This window comes from Dermochelys coriacea, chromosome 3 (assembly GCF_009764565.3).
Source record: "Dermochelys coriacea isolate rDerCor1 chromosome 3, rDerCor1.pri.v4, whole genome shotgun sequence".
Classification (NCBI taxonomy): domain Eukaryota; kingdom Metazoa; phylum Chordata; order Testudines; family Dermochelyidae; genus Dermochelys; species Dermochelys coriacea.
The window spans coordinates 68,838,384-68,860,695 of NC_050070.1; the positions used below are offsets into that span (position 1 = coordinate 68,838,384).

The 22,312-nt window shown below is 39.0% G+C and overlaps 1 protein-coding gene across 4 annotated transcripts in view; it reads right to left on the reverse strand.

Moving 5' to 3' along the window:
• Positions 1-12,284: 12,284 nt before the first annotated feature.
• Positions 12,285-22,312, reverse strand: part of RNGTT (RNA guanylyltransferase and 5'-phosphatase) — a 443,949-nt gene continuing 433,921 nt past the window's right edge. For 3 of the 4 annotated variants that reach the window (XM_038396507.2, XM_038396508.2, XM_043510640.1), the window contains 2 exons: positions 18,569-18,692; positions 12,285-15,184 (listed from right to left, as the gene is read on the reverse strand). In XM_038396507.2, coding sequence (XP_038252435.1) covers positions 15,021-15,184; positions 18,569-18,692 — 288 coding nt within the window. In that variant the 3' untranslated portion in view covers positions 12,285-15,020. The remainder of the gene's footprint in view (positions 15,185-18,568; positions 18,693-22,312) is intronic. The other variant, XM_043510641.1, reaches the window with a different exon arrangement.

A 22,312-nucleotide genomic window follows, 5' to 3' on the forward strand; every position in this document is an offset into this window, starting at 1 on the left:
ATGCAGCTTGGCCGGGCTTCAGGTGTGCCACATGGCACAAAAGGTCAAAGCCGTCAATACTGGAATGCCCAGCTTTGGAAGTTGCCATGTGTCTCTTGCAAGCAAATCATGTCAATAGTATGTAGATGAGCAAGAATGCCGAGTAAATCACACTTGGCAACTGACAAACCCTCCACATTGAGTTGTAACACGTGTAGAGCTGGACCAACGACATAGAAGTAACAGGGCTGCATGTTGGGGATGTCAGTGACAACAGTGCTGGGATTTATTGAGCTGGTGCTTGTGGAATTCAGCTTATTGGTTGGATCATTAGCTTCCCTGAGTACTGTCAAGTACTGGCAGGTGGCGCAAGGAGGATGCTGATCCATTGCCCCATTGTCGTATGTAGGTGCCTATTACCTCCCACCCCATCCCGATTTTTCACACTTGCTATCTGGTCACCCTAAGTAGCAGTGATAGTGAGAATTCTTCACAATGTGAGAAGGGAAGTAATCATAGGCATGACCCCGCTTGCTTAAAATTTGAGTTATTGTTTATTGAGGATCAATAGGGTGAATGCAGGCCATAGTTTATCATCTTCAGCGAATTGTTAACTAACAAAAACCTAAAACCATCAAAATTATAAAGGCATTTGGAGAGAAAACACCCAAGCTATAAAGACAAGCCAATTGATGTTTCCAAAGATTTGGAAATGTCACAAAAAATTCTTAAATGTGGCTATACTGTCCAAGAGCAAGCATTGCATGCCTCTTACCTTGCTGCACTCTGCATTGCCAAATGTAAACAAGCTCATCTAATCGCTGAGGAGTTAATTTTACCTTCTGCTATTGACATGTGCACTGAATTGTTCAATGAGTCAGCTGCTGAAAAGTTCAAAACAGTCCTTTTTTCCAAGGATATTATGAGAGGAATATGTGCTATTTCATCCAATAGCAAACAACTGACCATCTTTCAGTAAGTGATTATTTGGCTTTACAATTAGACGAATCTATAGATATGGCAAACCGTGCCATTTTGCTGGCTTATGTGAGGCATGTATGGGATGGTGGGATTCAAGAACAATACCTATTTAATGTAGATATGCCTACTTCCTTCTACTGCTGTTGATATATTTGGTGCACTGGATAATTATATGCAGTAGGTGACATTGAGCTGGACAAAGTGTCTTGGTATTACAACTGATGGAGGTGCTTCAATGACAGGGAAACATTTGGGATTTGTGCAAAGAATCCTTTTGAAAGCACCCAGTGCACCAGGGAAGCACTGTTTCCTGCACAGGGAGGTGTTAGCAGCTAAAGATGTGATCCCTGAGCTTCACAAAACTCACAAAGGTGTTGGGAAAATTGTAAATTATATCAAAAAGAATGTCAAGAATTCCCAGTGCTTTTAGGTTTTTCTGTCAGGAAATGGGTAGCGTGTGTGTCCATCTGCTTTTCCATGCTGAGGTTTGTTGGTTGTCCCAGGGCAAAGTTCTGTCTCATGTATACAAACTGACAAATTAGTTGGCAGCTTTTCTTGAAGGAAAAAAGTCTCACCTGGCAGAACACTTCAGTAAGGAGACATGACGTGACGTTGCATTTCTTGTAGATATATTCAAACAAATATTTAATTTGAATTATTTGAATATGTGTTTACAGGGTAGAAGGCACAATCACTTTAAGCAAACTGACAAATTTGATTGTTGTATGCAGTGTTGTTTTAGCTGTGTTGGTTGCGCAATATTAGAGAGACAAGGTGGGTGAGGTAATATCTTTTATTGGACCAACTTCTAGTGGTGAGAAAAACAAGCTTTCAAGTTTACATAGATCTGAAGGAGAGCGTAGTGTGACTCAATAGCTTGTGTCTCTCACCAACAGAAGTTGGTTCAAAAAAAGATATTACTTCACCCATCTTGTCCCACCCAGATTTAACATTTTAGCCTGGACCTGATTTAGTCAAAAGTAATTGAACTTCCATTTTGTGTGTGCTGTTGTCTGGGATGCTGCTGTATTTCTCTTTATTTACAATAGGAAGTAATTGTGCTATCTCAGATGTTATGGTTTGTTGACTTTAATGGCTATCGCTGAACATACTGTACGTACATTAGTTGACTTGTTTTAATGAGACACAGAATTATTGACTAGAACTGGGCAGGAAACTTTTCCCATCATTCAAACATTGTCAAGACTTCAAAAAATTTTCCTGGTTCAAATTGGGATGAAAAGTCAAAATTTCAAGAACATTTGTGATTACAAAAAAAAAAAATCATTTTCAGTGCAGGCCAAGTGAAACATTTCATTTATTTTTTCACCTTTTTTCTCTTTTTAAAATCTAATTAGCTGACACTTCAAAACAGTGTGGGCCTCTTACTGAATGAGGGAGGCAACCTAGTGAGAGAAGATGTGGAAAAAGTTAATGTACTCAATGCTTTTTTTGCCTCTGTCTTCACGAACAAGGTCAGCTCCCAGACCGCTGCACTGGGCAGCACAGCATGGGGAGGAGGTGACGAACCCTCTGTGAAGAAAGAAGTGGTTCGGGAATATTTAGAAAAGCTGGACGAGCACAAGTCCATGGGGCTGGATCTAAAGGAGTTGGCAGATGTGATTGCAAAGCCATTGGCCATTATCTTTGAAAACTCATGGTGATCGGGGGAAGTCCCGGACGACTGGAAAAAGGCTAATGTAGTGCCCATCTTTAAAAAAGGGAAGGAGGAGGATCCGGGGAACTACAGGCCAGTCAGCCTCACTTCAGTCCCTGGAAAAATCATGAAGCAGGTCCTCAAGGAATCAATTCTGAAGCACTTAGAGGAGAGGAAAGCGATCAGGAACAGTCAGCATGGATTCACCAAGGGCAAGTCATGCCTGACTAATCTAATTGCCTTCTATGATGAGATAACTGGCTCTGTGGATGAGGGGAAAGCAGTGGACGTGTTGTTCCTTGACTTTAGCCAAGCTTTTGACACGGTCTCCCATAGTATTCTTGCCAGCAAATTAAAGAAGTATGGGCTGGATGAATGGATGATAAAGTGGATAGAAAGCTGGCTAGATTGTCAGGCTCAATGGGTAGTGATCAATAGCTCCATGGCTAGTTGGCAGCCGGTATCAAGTGGAGTGTCCCAAGAGTCGGTCCTGGGGCCGGTTTTGTTCAATATCTTCATAAATGATCTGGAGGATGGTGTGGATTGCACCCTCAGCAAGTTTGCAGATGACAGATAGGGATAGGATACAGAGGGACCTAGACAAATTAGAGGATTGGGCCAAAAGAAATCTGATGAGGTTTAACAAGGACAAGTGCAGAGTCCTGCACTTAGGACGGAAGAATCCCATGCACTGCTACAGACTAGGGACCGAATGGATAGGCAGCAGTTCTGCAGAAAGGACCTAGAGGTTACAGTGGACGAGAAGCTGGATATGAGTCAACAGTGTGCCCTTGTTGCCAAGAAGGCCAATGGCATTTTGGGATGTATAAGTAGGGGCACTGCCAGCAGATCAATGGATGTGATCGTTCCCTCTATTCAACATTGGTGAGGCCACATCTGGAGTACTGTGTCCAGTTTTGGGCCCCATACTACAAGAAGGATGTGGAAAAATTGGAAAACGTCCAGCGGAGGATCAACAAAAATGATTAGGGGACTGGAACACGACTTATGAGGAGAGGCTGAGGGAACTGGGATTGTTTAGTTTGTGGAAGAGAAGAATGAGGGGGGATTTGATAGCTGTTTTCAATTACCTGAAAGGGGGTTCCAAGGAGGATGGATCTAGACTGTTCTCAGTGGTACCAGATGACAGAATAAGGAGTAACGGTCTCGAGTTGCAGTGGGGGAGGTTTAGGTTGGATATTAGGAAAAACTTTTTCACTAGGAGGGTGGTGAAACACTGGAATGTGTTACCTAGGGAGGTGGTGGAATCTCCTTCCTTAGAAGTTTTTAAGGTCAGGCTTGACAAAGCCCTGGCTGGGATGATTTAGTTGGGGATTGGTCCTGCTTTGAGCAGGAGGTTGGACAAGATGACCTCCTGAGGTCCATTCTAACCCTGATATTCTATGAAAAAGTCATCTCAAATCAGAAAGCCAGATCTGTTCATTTTGAAAATGTCTGAAGAAAATATTTTAACTTGTTCAGAACTTAACTGTTTTTAAATCAGGAGACTTAGTAAATCCAAACCTGTTTTGTAAACAGTTTGTTTCAATGAATCAGCATTTTTGGAGAAAAAATATTAATAGAAAAATTTCCAACAAGCTCTACAACTGGCATTTGCCTATCTGCATTTTTTCACTTTAAATATGCATTAAAAGTGATCAATAGAACCCTACACCTCAAAATGATGTTGGGAATTATTACAGTGTGTTCATTAATGATTGACCAGATCACCAACAGTGGCAAAATGAGATAATGGTGAAGTGCTTTCACCTTGCTCTATCAGTAGAAGTTGCCATACTTTGTAAAACAACATACAAAAGTGAAAAGGTAGTGTGCACCAAGAATCAGCATTTTACAACAGATGTTTCTTCCATGCTGAGGATTTGTCAAATTATCTCCCTATACGTACAAGATAGATTTCTCCAATACAGACAATGGAGGCAGTGAGAACTAGTGGCAAGAAAGGTACATCTTGTAGAAAATGGTTTGTAATAAAGCTCAAAATGTGTTTTGTTTTTGAGTTTAACATCTAAAAAAAATTTAAGCAAAATTTGAAATGAAAATTCATTTGAATCAAAATGTTGAAAAGTTTCATTTAGAAAATGTCTAAAAGAAATATTTAGATTGTTTCTGAAATCCCCGCCCTCCCCCCCACACAAACTGAGCAAATTCCGCACTTTTTTTTTTTTGGTTAAGAAGTTTCATACAAAATACTTTACTAAGCTCTACATGTCATTTCATGTATCCGTTAAGCACTATGCACAACTATAGCATTGTATAACAATTGTGCATTTATCATTGGCTGGGAACCACTGATCTAGGGAACTGGGGTCAGATTTCTCTGGTCCAGCTAACAGCACTAATTGCAGGACTAGAGGGGGAAGGAAGATGGCCATAAGGCAATTTTGCATTTCCCTAATCCTGGGGCTGCAGGGGGATGGGCTAGTCCCTAATGTATGGTAGAGCTATCTTCAGGAGGCTGTAGCAACACCCAAGCCTTGCCCCCTTTCCCCTATACACAATTCTTTGCCAGGGTTCAGGAGGGTAGCATAGGCAGCCACAAACCAGAGGAGGATTCCCCACTGTAGAGAAAACTTATAGTGTCTGGTTTGACTAGGTCTACTGGCTTCAGATTAATGAAGAAGGTGATTTCTTGTTAAGTAATTTTGTAAAGGTGCATAGTACTTGAAATAAATGTGTTAGCATCTGAATGAGAGAAACTGTATTTGTTTCTCTTTTTATATGAGTAAGAGGGCAGCCATCCAGTAATCTGATTGGCTAGCACAGTTTCCATTTGGTTGCAGAGGTAAAATACAAAACATTGATGTGAACAACAACAAATGGTAAAATCTAGAAACGGTATCTGGTCAGTAATAATGTTACAAACTTGAATATTTGTTCTGTCACACTTTATTTTTGCGGAACACTGACAGATTCCGCCACTCATGTGAGTAAGTATTAACTACCTGCAAAATTATCACGATTCCAAAGGATTGATTTTTCTGAACAGTAACACATTAAATTTTTATTTTTTTAAAAAGAACAAACTGCTCAGCAGCAGAAAGTAAATTATTCCAGCAAGTTGACCATTTTTAAGAGCAGAAGACTATTTAGAGATGTGAATTCTCTGCAGTTTGATGCAGTCAATTTTCCCCCTTATTGTCTGAACTTTATCCTAAATGTCTTATGTTTTATATTTGAATGATTATTTTATGTATCTCAAAACCCATACAGTAAAGCAAAAACTCTATTAAAATAAGACCTTAGAGTATTTGTCTACACAACAAATGAAAGAATGTAATAAGCATTAAAAGACAAACTAAAATAACACTTGTGGCACCTTAGAGACTAACAAATTTATTAGAGCATAAGCTTTCGTGAGCTACAGCTCACTTCATCGGATGCATTTGGTGGAAAAAACAGAGGAGAGATTTATATACACACACACAGAGAACATGAAACAATGGGTTTATCATACACACTGTAAGGAGAGTGATCACTTAAGATAAGCCATCACCAACAGCAGGGGGGGGAAGGAGGAAAACCTTTCATGGTGACAAGCAGGTAGGCTAATTCCAGCAGTTAACAAGAATATCAGAGGAACAGTGGGGGGTGGGGTGGGAGGGAGAAATACCATGGGGAAATAGTTTTACTTTGTGTAATGACTCATCCATTCCCAGTCTCTATTCAAGCCTAAGTTAATTGTATCCAGTTTGCAAATTAATTCCAATTCAGCAGTCTCTCGTTGGAGTCTGTTTTTGAAGCTTTTTTGTTGAAGTATAGCCACTCTTAGGTCTGTGATCGAGTGACCAGAGAGATTGAAGTGTTCTCCAACTGGTTTTTGAATGTTATAATTCTTGACGTCTGATTTGTGATTTTTTTCCACCAAATGCATCCGATGAAGTGAGCTGTAGCTCACGAAAGCTTATGCTCTAATAAATTTGTTAGTCTCTAAGGTGCCACAAGTACTCCTTTTCTTTTTGCGAATACAGACTAACACGGCTGCTACTCTGAAACCTAAAATAACACTGAGTACCTAACAAACTTACAAAGGAAATTCAGAGCTAAGGTCGCTGGTTCTATTCTTATCTCATCCTATTACGGTCAAATTCTGATCTTATTTACACTGAAGAAAACCCCTAATAACTTCAGAGTTTAGTGAAGTTATTCTGGATTTTCATGCTTGTGGCTGGCATTCCATATGCACTGAAATACTATACATAGGTGTCAAGTATCAGAGGGGTAGCAGTGTTAGTCTGGATCTGTAAAAGCAGCAAAGACTAATAGACGTATTGGAGCATAAGCTTTCGTGGGTGAATACCCACTTTGTCGGATGCATGTGAAATACAAATACCAATACATAGGTGTTTATGCCCAGTTACCATGAGCTTCTGCAATCAGAACAAAGGATTGGAAATTCACGGGTTCAAGAGAGCACTGCTTGGCGGGGAAAGTGGCTCTAATTCCCCTTTCTGTCCCCATCTTAAATCAGAACCATCTTCTGGCTGGGGATCACTGGAGTGTAGTGCACTCAGCACATTTCATATGCTGGCAGAGCACTGGGAGGCAGTGGTGTAGAGCTTGCAACACCAACCTTAGGTTTCCAGAGGATTCCCCAGCTGTCCCTTTGGTGCAACTTTCTGACTACTCTTGGCTTCCTAAGTGCACAAAGCAGCTGGGAGGCCAAGGATCTGGCCCATAGTTTCAGTAGCGAGGTCCATAATGCATCACATTGCACGTGTATTCACACAGCACTGAATAAACTACAAAGTCCTTTCTCAGCATACACTTGGTTCAGAAATTTCTCTGTGTGGTGGTGTTCCAATTTAGGGATTTGACCCAAGCTTCTCTCTCCTTATGATACCTTTGCTCACCGGGCAGTAAGCAGGAAATTCACTTCGCAGTGATACACACACAGTTACACTGAGTTAATGCACAGAATAATTGTGAGGAAAAGAGAAAGTTACTTACCTCTTAGTCTGCTTCTGTGAAGATATGATCCCAAAGGATTCTTGCTCTTTGGCCCTGTGCTCCCTAACAAAGTGACACTAGTTTTCTGTTACTTGACCCTACAAGGGAGGCACAGTGGGGAGCAGCATGTTAGAACTTTCCTTCAGCCTGGTGGGTGCTCATGACCAATGGCCACAATCCGTCGGAGCCCTCAGGGTCTTCCTCCCTTGCTCTCACCTTTTATTTCCTGGATCAACTTTCCTACTTATATTGCCTTCTCCACATTCCCTCCTATTGTTTGTTCCACTCACTTCTTTCACCTTGATTCAAATTAAGACTGTAAGGTTCTTCAGAGTGGTGACCATATTTTCCTATGTGTTTACACTACTTCGAGCACAACCACTCTCTGACCCTGACTGGAACTTGGCACCCTACCACAATGCTGCCACTACACTAAGGCATTGAGTCAGAAGGGAGCCACTGCTGCATAAAGACAGACCAAATGCTCCAGGCTGTTCCTTCATGAACCAAACAAAGAAAAAGAGAGTAGAATTTTTTTTAAGAGATGAATTTCAAGGCTTTCCCTCTGCTCTGAAGATTAGGAAGGTGGTTGCTCTAGAGACCCCGTCTGTGTAACTGTCAGGATGCAGAATAAAACTGGCAGTTTCCTGTGATAAACTGCTTTTGCCTTGTCTCCTAAAATGCAGTAACGGGGGGGGGGGGGGGAAGGGAAGGGAAATCACTGTTACCAATAGTAAACCTGTCTATGAAGTAGAACCACTAAAGTTAGAGGATTCCTAACACCATTGGATTCTAGCCATTCTTGAGACAGAGGCCACTAAAATCACATCAGAATTCAACTGGGAGGCGGAAAAGCATGATAGTTACAACTACATGGTTTAAGATCAGAGATTTCATGACTGTCCACAGGACTAAAAACTAAAGTTTTTCAAGCACTGTAAATAATTTCAATACTTGTTTATAGTTTGGGTGAGGGTGTGTGTGACACTGGACCCCCAAAATGTCACTGGTGTCTTGGTGCAGCCAACATTCCCTTCTCTCCTGTGTGTCTTTGAACATTCTGAAGGTCAGGCGCCCTCCACTCCCTCAGTTCCTTCCACCATCTCCCCACAATCAAGATTCTGTTAGGACTCTGAGGAAGATGGAAAGGTGGTCAGGAAGTGTGAATAGGCAGAATCCATCTCTAAGAACTCCGGTTACAGGTAAGTAACCTTCATTTCTGCTGCATATTCCCACTCAAGGGATAGTTTGTCAACCAGTACTCCATAAATGGAAGGTGCGACTTGGAGTCCTAACTGAATAAGGATTGAAGTACTGCCTTGACAAATTAAGCATCCGATTTAGAAGCTCAGTTTAGGAAGTAATGTTTTGTAAATGTATGTATAGAGCCCCAAATAGCAATCCCACAGATGTTTGCAGTTGGAACAAAAGGGCCTTCCAGACCAGGGCAGAATCTGGCAATCATGCCAGTAATGAAACTCAGAGTCCATGTGTGTCAAATCTGGAAGGGTGTGATGATCTGTAGGCATCATATTTCGAGGTGCATTCCTTCTTCTGATGGAATCTGGAGGTATATCTGTAACGTCTAGCATATTTTGATTCTTCCTTGGCCTGCAGATCTAACCTCAGAGCCGATCTTGGATGTAACACAGAAGTAAATGGGGAAACTACAGGACATGCATATGCAAAACAGAGAAAAGCAAACAAATGTTACTGACCTCATCCTTTTCCCTGGTGGGGACACTGAAGAAGAACAAGTAGCAGGAGCATTCCTTTTACTCTCTTAGGCAAGTAGACACTCTTTGTCTCCTGCAGATCTGGTAACTGATCTGATTGTAAATCTATGTCATGTACTTGTACTACCATAGTAAGGGTTGGTGCCATGCGAACAGTGGATAAAGAAACTACTGCCAACCCTAGAACAACTTTCAGACCCAATGCAATTTTCAGAACTGGGAGATAAGTTTGTAGGCAAGTTTTAGGCAAAATTTGCAAATGACACCAAGCTGGGTGGGGTTGCAAGCCCTTTGGAGGACATGATGAGAATCCAAAATGACTATGACAAATTGGAGAATTGGTTTAAATTCAACAAGATGAAATGTCAATAAAGACAAGTACAAAGTACTTCACTTAGGAAGGAAAAATCAAATGCACAACTACAAAATGGCGAATAACTGGCTAGGTGGTAGTACTGCTGAAAAGAATCTGGGGGTTATAGTGGATCACAAATTGAATATGATTCAACAATGTGACACAGCTGCGAAAAAGGCTAATATTGTTATGAACTGGACTGTCAGATGTACGACCCAGGATGTAACTGTCTCACTCTGCTTGGTACTGGTGAGGTCTGAGCTGGAGTACTGTGCCCAATTCTGGAGGCCATACTTTAGGAAAGATGCAAACTGGAGAGAGTCCAGAGGAGAACAACAAAAATGATAAAAGGTTTAGAAAAGCTGATCTATGAAGAAAGATTAAAAAAACAGGGGATGTATAGTCTTGAGAAAAGAAGACAGAGTGGATCTGATTAACAGTCTTCAACTATATTAAAGGCTGTTATAAGGAAGATGGTAATCAATAGTTCTCTATGTCCAAAGGTATGACAAGAAGTAATGGGCTTAATCTGCAGCAAGGGAGATATAGGTTTGATATTAGAAAAATCTTTCTAGCTCTAAGGGTAGTTAAGGGTAGGCTTCCAAGAGCGGTTGTGGAATCCCCATCATTGGTGGTTTGTAAGAACAGGTTGGACAAGCACATGTCAGAGATGGTCTAAGTTTATTTGGTCCTGCCTTAGCACAGGGGGCTGGACTTGATGACTTCTCGTGGTCCCTTCCAGCCCTACATTTCTATTAGTCTATGATTCAGCCTAAGCCAGAATCTAAGTCTTTGGGTTAGGATTTGATATTCTTGGATCCAGATCATATGGATCTGAGGCATCTCCTGAATGTGACTTGTCCTTGCAAGCAGGAGCCTTTTTGTCTTGCACAAACGTTCTCAGAACCGAAGTAGATGGATCTGAAGTTTCTCCCATGGTTTGGCTCTTACCGCAGAGGCTGGTATCAACCAAATATCTGAGCACTATACTGTTGGATCCAATAATTTGGATACTGATTACATTAAAGCACTGAAACTGATCCTCAAAAAGAGACCACAGTATTATACATATTGCTCTTCTTTTTAGTCCCCAAGGTGCTCAAAGCAGACTCTTGTATTTTCACCTTAAGTACAGATCTCTCACGTGTATTGTATCCAGGACACTTCATAGCCAGAACTTCCTGCAGCAATAAGGTTTGCAGCCTGTTTTGGTGCTCCTTGAGCATGCTGGGGGAAAATGTGCTGCAGATAGACCACCATGAGGGAGATCGACCTTCCCTGATGCATGTCAAGCATCTACTATGGGCATCCTGATCATGGGAAAACTGCCAGACAAGAGATGCACCTACCTTTTGAAGCCAGGTCTCTTAGGTTACGTCTACACTGCGTTTTAAAAAACAGAGCAGTGAGTCTAAGAGCCTGGGCTGACACCACAGCACCAAAACCAGCAGTGTAGACATTGCGGCTTGGACTGGAGCTCGGGCTCTGAAAACCACTCCCCCATCCTGAGTTTCAGAGCCTGAGCATCTACACAGCTGTTTTTAGTGCTGTGAGCTCAAGTCTGTAGACCGGGACTCTGAGACTCACTCCTAAGGGTTTTAAAATCAACCCACCACAGAACCAGTAGTGAGAACAGAAGATGTATCTACTATCTATGCTAAGAATAAAACCTTTTTTCCTTAAATAAGTTTATCACTAAAACTAATACTGAAAACTACACTAAAAGTAAAACTATACTAAACAAAGGCATTAAATTATTCTTGAGTGAAGGCTCCAGATCCAATTGGATCCAGAGAGGCTAATATCCATCTGCGGCTGCATTTGGAAGGAACTGAGGCAGCAGAGAGTGCCACTCCCCCTTCTATACCTCACCTCCAGAATGTTCAGGAAGGAAGAGGGAAGGGATAGCAGGGGTGCACAAGTGCTCTGACAAGCACTGCTATGAGCAGGTTCCACCTCTTGAGCTGTATCAGCTAGCACACCCTATAAATTGGAATATGCATCCAAAGAAGTAGTGTCACAGAGAGAAATATGTGAAGGTACCTGGAACACAATAAGACAAGGTTTAATTTGGGGAGTTTATTTATTTTACTGGCTTAACACAATATAGAAAGATGGAACATGTACTATTGCAAAACAATCAAAGCCTACATAAAATTATTCAGTGTTTCATGCATCCCCAAACATGTATTTCTTAGTATCCAGTGAGAATTTAACTGGAGTGGGGGAATACTGAATTTTGTTTGGTCTTTTTGTATAGTAGATGTTTAAATAAATAATTAATAATGTAATATATGTTAGCACATTATAAAAAGTTATTCTGATTGACCAATTCCTCAGTTCCCTCTCAGGCAGTAAGAATGGAAAACTCTGCTTTAAAAAAATATTTATCATAGCCAAGAGCTATATCACATATTGGCTCTCTGGGAATGCTTATGCATAGGCTTTCTAACCCACAGAGTTGAACCTCTGACCTTTGCAAATCATGAAAAATTTTTTTGTTTGAATCTTGAATATTGGTTGAGTACCCAGTTGCTGGCAATGGGATGGATGGATATCATAAGCATAAACAATTAGACCACTAGCACAAGTAAATGAACATCCATTCTTTTAAACCATTGACTTTATTAAAATACTTAATACAGAGTTTGCAGAGGAACGTACTGACATTTTCAGAGAACTCCACTGAAAACAGAACGTAACTGTACATGTACTATTTAACAAATAACAACTTAGAGGATGGGTTTATACTCTATATCCTAAGAGCAGACAGTTGAGTTTTTCTCAGATTTTTTGGCACAGGCTTTTCCTTTCCCCCTTGACTCCTATCTCAGAATATCCAGTAGCAGAGAGCAGGGTCTCATACTACAAACACAAACAAACAAACAAACAAACAAACAAACAAACAGCTGGTCCAAATGGAATTCAATTGTTTTCATCTGCTTCTTCACTCTATTCTTCCCTTCCCAGTACCTTTTTTTTTTAAACCCAACTTTGTCCAGAAAACCTAAGATGATCAGCCTCTTTCAAAGGCTACAGAACTGCAGTGCAGGAAGAACTTCAAGTCAAATCTGAGCAGAGATCTCCCAAACCATCAGAACATCTCTGAATGTCTTTACAATTCCTTCAATATTTTTCAATTTTAAAAACTGAGTGGAAAAAACAGTAGTGTCAAAATATGCAAAGGGGAACACTGCATTCATGAACTGGGTGGAATGCACGTCGAGGGCAGGCTACAATGCACTAAAGAAAATGACAAATTATAAACTTTAAAATTCTGTTGAAATAAAGAGGTGGAGGGTGGGAAGGGGAAGAGAGGAAATAATCTGGATAAATATTTAAAACAAAATGCTCTTTTCACACATCTCATTCTCAGTTAAAGGTTGCAATTACCATAGATATTTAAACAGCACTAGAGATTGTTGATAAAATATATGTCATGACTTAACTCAATGGTACGGCTGTAAGTCTGGGGAAAAATACAACAAAGACTACGTGGAAAATAAATGTACTGTGTGTTTCCATGAAGGATGAATTGAGGTTGCATAGGTTTTCACATGAAATTATAAGGTTGTTTTGGGGAGATAATTTTTCAACCTTGCATAGGTGATATATTTGTTATAAAGATAATAACTGGAAAGTATGTATGGTTGAAACATGAGCTTTGATGAACACGCTTTTTCCTCAAGTTTTACTGCAGTAAAAAAAGCAACTTTTTAAACCTCTTCAGTGCCCTAACACATCTATGTAGTATCCCAGGAAAGACACATTAGGATTACCATGTGAATGATACAGTGTATATTTATACACATTGAAACAATTGGAGGAGCCCCCCACAAAGCATAGCCCTAAAGTTTCCATATAGAAAAAAATACTGCATGAGTTAACTTTATTTACAAACATTAAAACTCATTTAAATATAAACAATTTTGGATCATTTATTATATCAAATGAAATTATGTTAGTTAACCAGACTGTTGAATGAATGGATCACCCATATTTATACTTATACTTATCAATAACGGTATAGCCAAACACCAGTTTATTAACTGTGTAGAAAACTTTAAAACTGCATTTTTATAATTACTTTTGTTTCCAGTTAGTTCAAACACTGAGCAATGCCTCCATGTGTCTGTTAGAATGCAGCTTTTCCATCTTAATTGAGTGAACAACTTCCAATTGTACTGCAGCAAGAGCCATTAGGATATTTGTTTCATCACTGGGTATAACAGAAATAAAGTCAGCGGATTAGAATACTGTCACAGGACAACTGATTGCTGCTTTGAAAATTAACGTCTTGGTATTCAGGATGTTAATTTCCACCAATAAATATCTTGCCTTTTCCCTGCTTCTATCTAAAAACAGGAGGCCCTTTTCCTGTGACAGGGCTCTATTCCATTGGCATTACCTCCTCATCAAAGATGTTGTCTGGCATTTCTTTTGCCATTTTGCACCTGGATCTAAGACAACATCATTAGTACTGGGTATTACTCTTGCATATCACAGTGAGGTGTACCTTTACATATTATTTATAATGGCTTCACTGTGGAGAACTAAACCCTGCATTAGAAACTGTCTCAAAACAGAGACCTTAATACTAAGGATTTCATGTGTGTTCCTTATCTACAGATAAACTTAAAATGCAGAGCTAAAATTGACCCACCAGACATTAGGTGTGTGACTTCAAATAATGAAATGAAAACAAAACCAAAACCCCCACGACCACCCAGCACATTTCCTTGAGAAAGGATGCTATTTACAACAATAAAGATTCAGTTCTTTAATATTTTAACAAAAACCCAGCTAATTTTAAAATTAGTAAACCTAATAAGGTTTTTTTAAACCAAAACAGTGCACAAACAACATTGCTGCTTGTTCTTGAACATGAGTCTCAGAAATGTAGGAACACTAAGATAAATTATACCAAGGGTGACAAATTTGAACTAATTAAATAATAAGAAAGAAAAAGAAACACCACTATATTTGAAACACAGATTCTAAAAAGTACAGTGTTTCAATGTTTTTTCACAGTTCCAGATTGCTAACATTATAAATTAAAGGTGAAAGATATCCATGTATAAACAAGGCAGCTTTCCACTGATTCTATACTGTTCTTGTCTAAACCTTTGGATATTTCAATCTTCAAATCCCACAAAGTAAGGTTGAATTTGCCAGTTACAAAAAGAATGTCGGTTCATGATGTGGCATTTGAAAAAAATGCATCTAGATATTTACAGGATGCATAGAATGACTTTTTTGCAAATGTTTTTTAATCCACACACATTTTCATTCCACCTTCTGCAGATTTGTAAACAACATGCTATTCATTCGGACTGTGGCCTTAGGTTATGGTGCGTGGTCTTTTGGGAGGAGGTGGGGGCATGAGTTCAGCATCAGGATCCAGGTGATGTTTTTGCATCTGTCCTTGAGAAGCTGCTGTACACCTATCAATGAACTCAAACAACATTTCCTTTGTGACTGGATTTTGGATGCTGTTACATACAGCTGGGAACAAAGAACACATTTTGACATTATTTAACTGATGGGTTGCATGCAACACTTGAGCAATTTTATCCTGTATTTGCAAAATAAATGACAGTATTTGGCACAAATGTTCAGCTTTGAAATTTTATAGAACTTTTATGTTAGGGATGAAATTACTATACTTTGCTCACACACAGCTGAGGACTACAGAGAGTAAAGAACTGCTGTCCCAACAGGCATCTAGTCTAGCCTTCTAGTCAAGAGAATAATTCTTTGTCAAAAAGTAAAATTAAATCCAATATACATCGAGAAATTAGCACATTACTTAGGCAGTAGTAGCAACAAAGCTCTTGTGCAATGTGTCTTCTGGCTCTGACGCTCTATCTAAGTCATAACAGGTAGGAATACATGATTTTATCTATTTTGACAAACTTGGAACTGAAATAGCTAGGTCTTTGGATTTTTCACCAAATATCAAACAATTTATGAAAAGGCTTGAATCTGAACTGAGTATCTTTTTATCATTTTGCCTATGCAACCTGGTCTCGTCTGATGAAATATGGGACTTAGGAAAAAATACTAGAAGCAAGATATACTGATTTAAGGTGACAGGTTTCAGAGTAGCAGCCGTGTTAGTCTGTATTCGCAAAAAGAAAAGGAGTACTTGTGGCACCTTAGAGACTAACAAATTTATTTGAGCATAAGCTTTCGTGAGCTACAGCTCACTTCATCGGATGCATTTACTGATGAAGTGAGGTGTAGCTCACGAAAGCTTATGCTCAAATAAATTTGTTAGTCTCTAAGGTGCTACAAGTACTCCTTTTCTTTTTGATTTAAGGTGGAATTCCATGACAAGCTGGGACAAAAATATAAGATAAGGCTATACAAGATTTTGAGAGATAAGTATGAAGAAGATCAGCTATACTGCAGAGGCAGTTTTGTGAGGAAGAACAATTGTTACTCTTTTGAGCCCTGAGATCCATTAAAGAAAATGAGTAAAGGTCTTTCCCTCAACTGATATAAAGTAAAATCATCTTCATGACTAGCAATTAAAAATATGGTTTCATCGGCCACTGAAGATATTCTTTTCATACCACTGTAATTCTGGAAGCATGCACAATATGAATGTAACATTAATAAAACCCTCCCTAATATCAATGTTTTTTATAATTAAGAACATTTTTGGTGTAAAGGTGCTTTTAAAAAAGTTCTTCTGTATGCATCAGTTTTAGTCCATTTAAACACAGTATTATAATGAAAAGTAGCTAACCATGCCAAAAACAAACAAAAAATTACAAAAATAAAAAAGTTAAAGCCCGAGCAAGCCTGTGCTGGTAAATTTGTGTGACCATTTTTAAAGGCTAACCAGGACTAATGGGACAAAAACAAATCACTATTTTTTAAAAAACTTTTTTCAACTGGAAAAGTCTAAAAAGAAAAAAGTTCAAAAAGGGAAAGAAGTAGCACACTATCACTTTATTTTAGTTTTACTATTTCTTTCCAGCTTTTTTCAAATGTGGAAAAAGCTGGGTCTCTCCTCCTCACCATAGACCTTTTCCAATGGGGAAAAGTTAAGAAAGGAGAAGGGGAGGGAACCTATCAAAACTCCAAAAACAACTTTTTTCAACAACTGAACCAAAAACGCTCACTGATTTTCCTCACTGATTTTTTTTATTTCATAGTAAAAAATTCTCTCTCTTTTTTTTTTTTTTTTTTTTTTTAAACAAAAATCCCCTCTCTCTCTGTATGTGTGTGTATATATATATATATGGTGAGAAAACTCTTCAGAAAAAAAATGTCAGACAGCTCTAGCAGAGCTGAAGAAGAGGAAAGCTGTGCATGCTGGGAGTGGAGGAAGGAAGAGGAAAAGTTGCTGTTGCTTGGAAGTAGGGGAGGGGGCAGGGACAGGCAAAAGGAAAAGAGGTTGCTGAAGCAACTGGGAGGAAATGCTGGTGCTGATGGGGAAAAATTTTAGGAGGTGGTACAGTGGTATCTCTTCTTTAGTGGCCCATCCCTTTTTCCCTCTTGATGGTGCGAGGGCTACAGGAGATGCATAAAGCTGCTACGGTGGTAGAGCTGCTTGAATTCTGAGGTGTCTCACAAAAGGCACCAGCAGTCCTACTGTCACTTGATCAAATGGCTAATTTCAATTTGCTCATCCAAACAATTTAATTTCACTAGGGTATCAGAAATTTACATGGGTGGAATAATTTTAAAGAAAAAGTAGCAATATACATATACCTCCTGGCAAGCTTAGTAGTTCAGAATACCATGTTTAAGTTTATGATACCACCAAAAATGCCAGTTCAGTATGACTATTGTTACTCATATTATTCCAACATATCTTTATTTAAACTCATTCATTCGACCTGAAAGAAAATTGCTCTTTTGCATTTTCAGAGGATTCTTTTTTTTTTATTGTCTATAGGAGACTCTGAAGGCGTCACAACCCTATAAGGACAACTTTTTTTCATAGCGTTCATTTGCTTTACTCCCTATTGTTTGTAATACTATTTTAGGAGCTTGAAATTACATTTTCTCCTACTAATTTTGTCTTCCATCTGGCAAACAATGATCTTGAATACAGCTGAAATTATCATGGCTTTTTTTGTTTAACAAATTCAACTTATGTAGCATGTTGATGTGCCAAAGTATCTTTCTTTGTGCATCAGCACAAGTCAACATAGCATGGAAATAGTGTTTGTAAGTTAACTGTGTTGTAGAGCTAAGACAACGATATTTTGGGGGGCCTCACATAAATGCATACCGTTAGAATATATTTGACTAAATAAGGTCCCAATTCTGCGAAGAACTCACACACATTTACTTCACACACGACAGGGGAAATCGTGGCTTCAGTGAAGTAACTGGTATGTCTACACTGCAATTAAAAACCCATGGCTGTTCCATGTCAGCTGACTTACATTCAGGGGGCTTGGGCTAAGGGGCTGTTTATCTGCAGTGTAGATGTCTGGGCACGGGCTGGAGGTTGAGCTCTGGGACCCTCTCACCTTGCGAGTTCCCAGAGCCCGGGCTCTAGACTGAGCTCAAACATCAACACTGCAATTAAACATTCTCTTAACCTGAGCCAGCTGGCACATAACAAATGGGAGTGTAGCCTATTTGATTTCACCCAGTGAGTAAGTCCCATTAAAGCCATTGGGATTACTCGTGGTGTATAAAGTTAAGGCACATACATAAGCCTTTGCAAGATCAGGTTATACTGGAAAAACACAACCTCCTAAACTAGATATTGAAAATACAGACCATTTTCCCTCATGAAATTAGAACAATGTTAAGGCAGATGAAATTCTGGGACTAAATTTTCTGCCAGAGTCCATTTAACCAAGTTTACTGAAATGGTAAAAAGGAAATGTGTGTGCAAAAGTAAGTTATTCTACTCACCTAGGGCAGTGTTGTAAGCATTTGGAAAGCTTTTGTCTATTCTCTGCCTCATGAAGACCCAGCTGTTGTTCTCAAATTTGCACTCTATAATTTTATTGTCATACTGTTTCAGTTCTCTTGTCACCTGTTTTAAAAAAAAGTTTAAAGATAAATGTATTTTATTAAATCAGTTTAAAGGCATTGTTCCTTCAGCTTGTGATAGATAATGGAAAGCCAAACATTGCCCTAAAATTCATCAGGAACAGTTCTTCATCCTACACCTAAAGTTACATTTAGCTGAATATCTTAACATCTCCAATGTACACATGCTTAGCTACTTGACATTTTAAAAATACTTTTGAAATCTGTTGTCAATATAAGGCAATTATATTATGCTAAAACATCAGCTACTCTAGGGGAAAAAAAATCAACCGGTACAAATGTCCCAAATGCAAATAGGTTTCCATGGGGATGAACTGCTTCCTGTATAAATGCTACTGTCAGCCTAAGTGTATGAACTGCATTATCTGTGTTTCCATCAATCTTCATTGTTAAAGATCTCAAAGCCAAACTTTAGGTTTCAATACCAGAATTAGCTTATAAAAATAATTCCACTCTACATTTTTAGAGATTATTTTCTTTTAAAAATAAAGTAAATTCTAACTCCAAAAATTACATGGGTTTTTAAATCACACATGTTCTAAATATCCTTCAGGCCTCTTTTCTCCATTCATTCATAGATTTGTCAGCAAGCAGCTGATATCGTGAGCTATTTGTCTTTCTATTAGATGATGCTGAGTGATTTGGAGATTTTTAGTTCATGTGTACTATTCTTCCTGTTTATTTTGGATACTTCATCCTATGCATCTTAACCTATGATAAAATGCAAAATGCCCAAGTAACCATGGCAACTTGAGAACTTTATCTAAAGCTTTAGCAACTATTTTCCAATATACTGCAGTTTGTGCCAATAAGCCTCTTTGTACGTAGAAATCTGTATTTAACTGTTAGTTTTGTGTTTAGCTCTGTTATAGATTTCAAATCAAATGCTACTCAAGGTAATATCACAACTGTGATGCAGTCTTTTATGGGTACAGTAATTACTTTTCCTTACAGTAAAGAGGATTGGTTATTTCATTAGCAGAAATTTGCATTTCTACTGTCTATCCACTTACCATTACTGACACAGGAATTTACTACTGTTCAGGGATACAGACTTTGAAGAAGGCCAGGAAAGTCCTTGGAACAATTAGTAGGTGTGCAGTGAAAACTCTCAAACATATTTTGGACTAATTTCTAGATAAAGGCCATTAATCTACCAATCTGAGTCCCAAATCTGAATTGCCCTATTTGCAAAATAGGACAAGTCTAACCTTCAAATTCTAAAAATGCAACCATCAACTTTTGTTCAGCATTTATTCCGACTATACTATTAATTTCTGGAAAGGAGGCTCTGGGATTTTACGTGTCAAGTAAAAGTGACAGTATGAGACAATTTAGCTAAACTGCTTAATTTAGGCCAGTCAAGTTATGAAACTTTACCATAAAAAAGTCATACCTCCATATCTCTCCATATCTCAAACTCATTTATTTCTTTTTTAAAAAGAAGTAATCCTTCTGCTGACTACAGATATTTTTAAAATATAATGAGCTTTGTGACCGTTGGTGGTCACATGGATTAGGGGAGACATCTCCTATCCTGTTTGCAAGATTAACTGATCCCCTAATTTTCCTGTCTTTCCATTTTTAGCACATTTCCTTGTACGATATCTTAGTTCACTATATATGTGTTAAAAGCGATATTCCAACCAGATGTTCAAGTAACACAGACTCACTTAACATTTATATTTCATTAGGTGTGTTCAGGAAAACACAACATCCTTTTCTAATCCACTGTGGATGTTTAAACACAGGAAGAAACTTTTGGCTGTGTAATGATTTGGAAAGTATATTATAACAATAGCTGCCAAGGAAAAAAATTATTTATATGCCTCTTTTTTCTGATGAAGCAGGAAAATGCTGTTAGAAGAATCACCTGCTAGAGGCAGAGATATTCAATTCTAGACATTGACTTTCACTAATTAGCAATCTCAGTAAGCCTTTGTCATATAGTTTATCATTATTCTAGTGTTCAGAGGCTCAGAATAGCAATAAATTATGTGGTTGCTCTATGTGACTGTGGCAATTAAGCAGTATTATTAACTCTCTGTATGCTTGCTTGGCCACTCATTAGCAATCTGGAAGATAGATATTTCCAGAAAATGCAAACACCTGCCAATGCACTGAGCTAAATGCTTTTAGAAAACTGCTGATCATAGTCTTCACAAGTTATCGCAATGATCTTACCAAGTAAAGAACATTGCAGTTACCATTCCACGATTAAATGACCTTGGTCTTGTAAAAGTACCTGTCTTAATGTGTAGGCACATTTTCTTTTAGAAGCTGTTGAACATTTTATCCAGAGTACAAAATGTACTCTGAGCACAATATACAATTTTCTGAGCACAATATTCAGCATTAACAATGCTTAAAATACCAGTGTACCACAATCATTCTAGGCTTCTCAATATGTATGTGTTTGGAGAGGATTGAAAAAGTCACAGAACAATTCCTTAGTAATCTCTGTAAACAAGCTTTGTTGCAAATATGTCACAGTTCAGAGCAACTGCACCTGTGTTTCCCCTCAGTCATCCAGCTCTCAGCTCCCCAGCTGTTGCCTCTCTTGGGTAGGGAGACCCACTTCTCACTCCCTTTTAAACAGGGTATGTCCAGGCTGCAGTTCCCTGTCTTCACTGTGTATTTCCCAGCAAAGACAGTCTGCCTAAACAGATCTGCTTGCTTTTCCTTCATAGACTGATAACAGGGTGATTTCAGCAGATACAAGGTACCTCAAAGTTCTCTCACCTACTTTATTCTTCAGGTACAAGCATTACAGAGAAAACATATTAAAAACAGTAAAAGAACCTTCTTGCATGCTAAGAAGCTTACCAGAGTTCACGCTAACATGGATTCTGGCATGCCCAGTTCTCCCAACTCTATCTTAAGGATTGGGGCCCTCCATGGACTGGGATCCTGGGCATTTGCTGGATCAGGAAGAAGCCTTGAGTCCATTTAAATCCAGTCTTTTCATCCCAAAACCTTTTCTTTGCCTCTCTGCCCCTGGGAAATCCAGTCTGAACTAGTGTGTGTGTGTGTATATCTCCAGGGGGAAGGCTTCAAGGCAGATAACAGAGAAGTTCATTAGCCTCCTCACTCCCTACTAGAGAAGGTACATAAAATGCCACAATACCACATACACAATTGCAATTTTAATACAAAATACCACCAAAGACTGTTTTGGATATTGTCAATCTGCCACAATCACTTCATATATCTCTCGCAACCATTTCCTGAAGTGGTGATTAAGACTAAATGTGGTCTGGGAGGCATCAAAATGTAACTCATCCCTCACCAAAATCCCTTCTCCCTCACCAAGCTTTTTCCTAGCAGTTGGGAGTGAGAGATTAAACTTCCCTCCTAGTGGGAAACAGAGTGACATATTGCACATCCTGCTCCACAGGGGTCTCTCTCTATTTTCCCTTCTTGGCTTTGTGTTCCTCCATCCTTCCCCCACTCCCACCTCTACATATTGTAGAGGAAATCTGAGAAACTCATCATTCCACTTCTTGAAAGCGAGTTTTGGCAGTTGTTTGTTCCAGCTTGTGCTGGATGGAACAAGGGGGAAGATGTCTCAGCTATGATAGGATTGGGATTGAGTGCTGAACA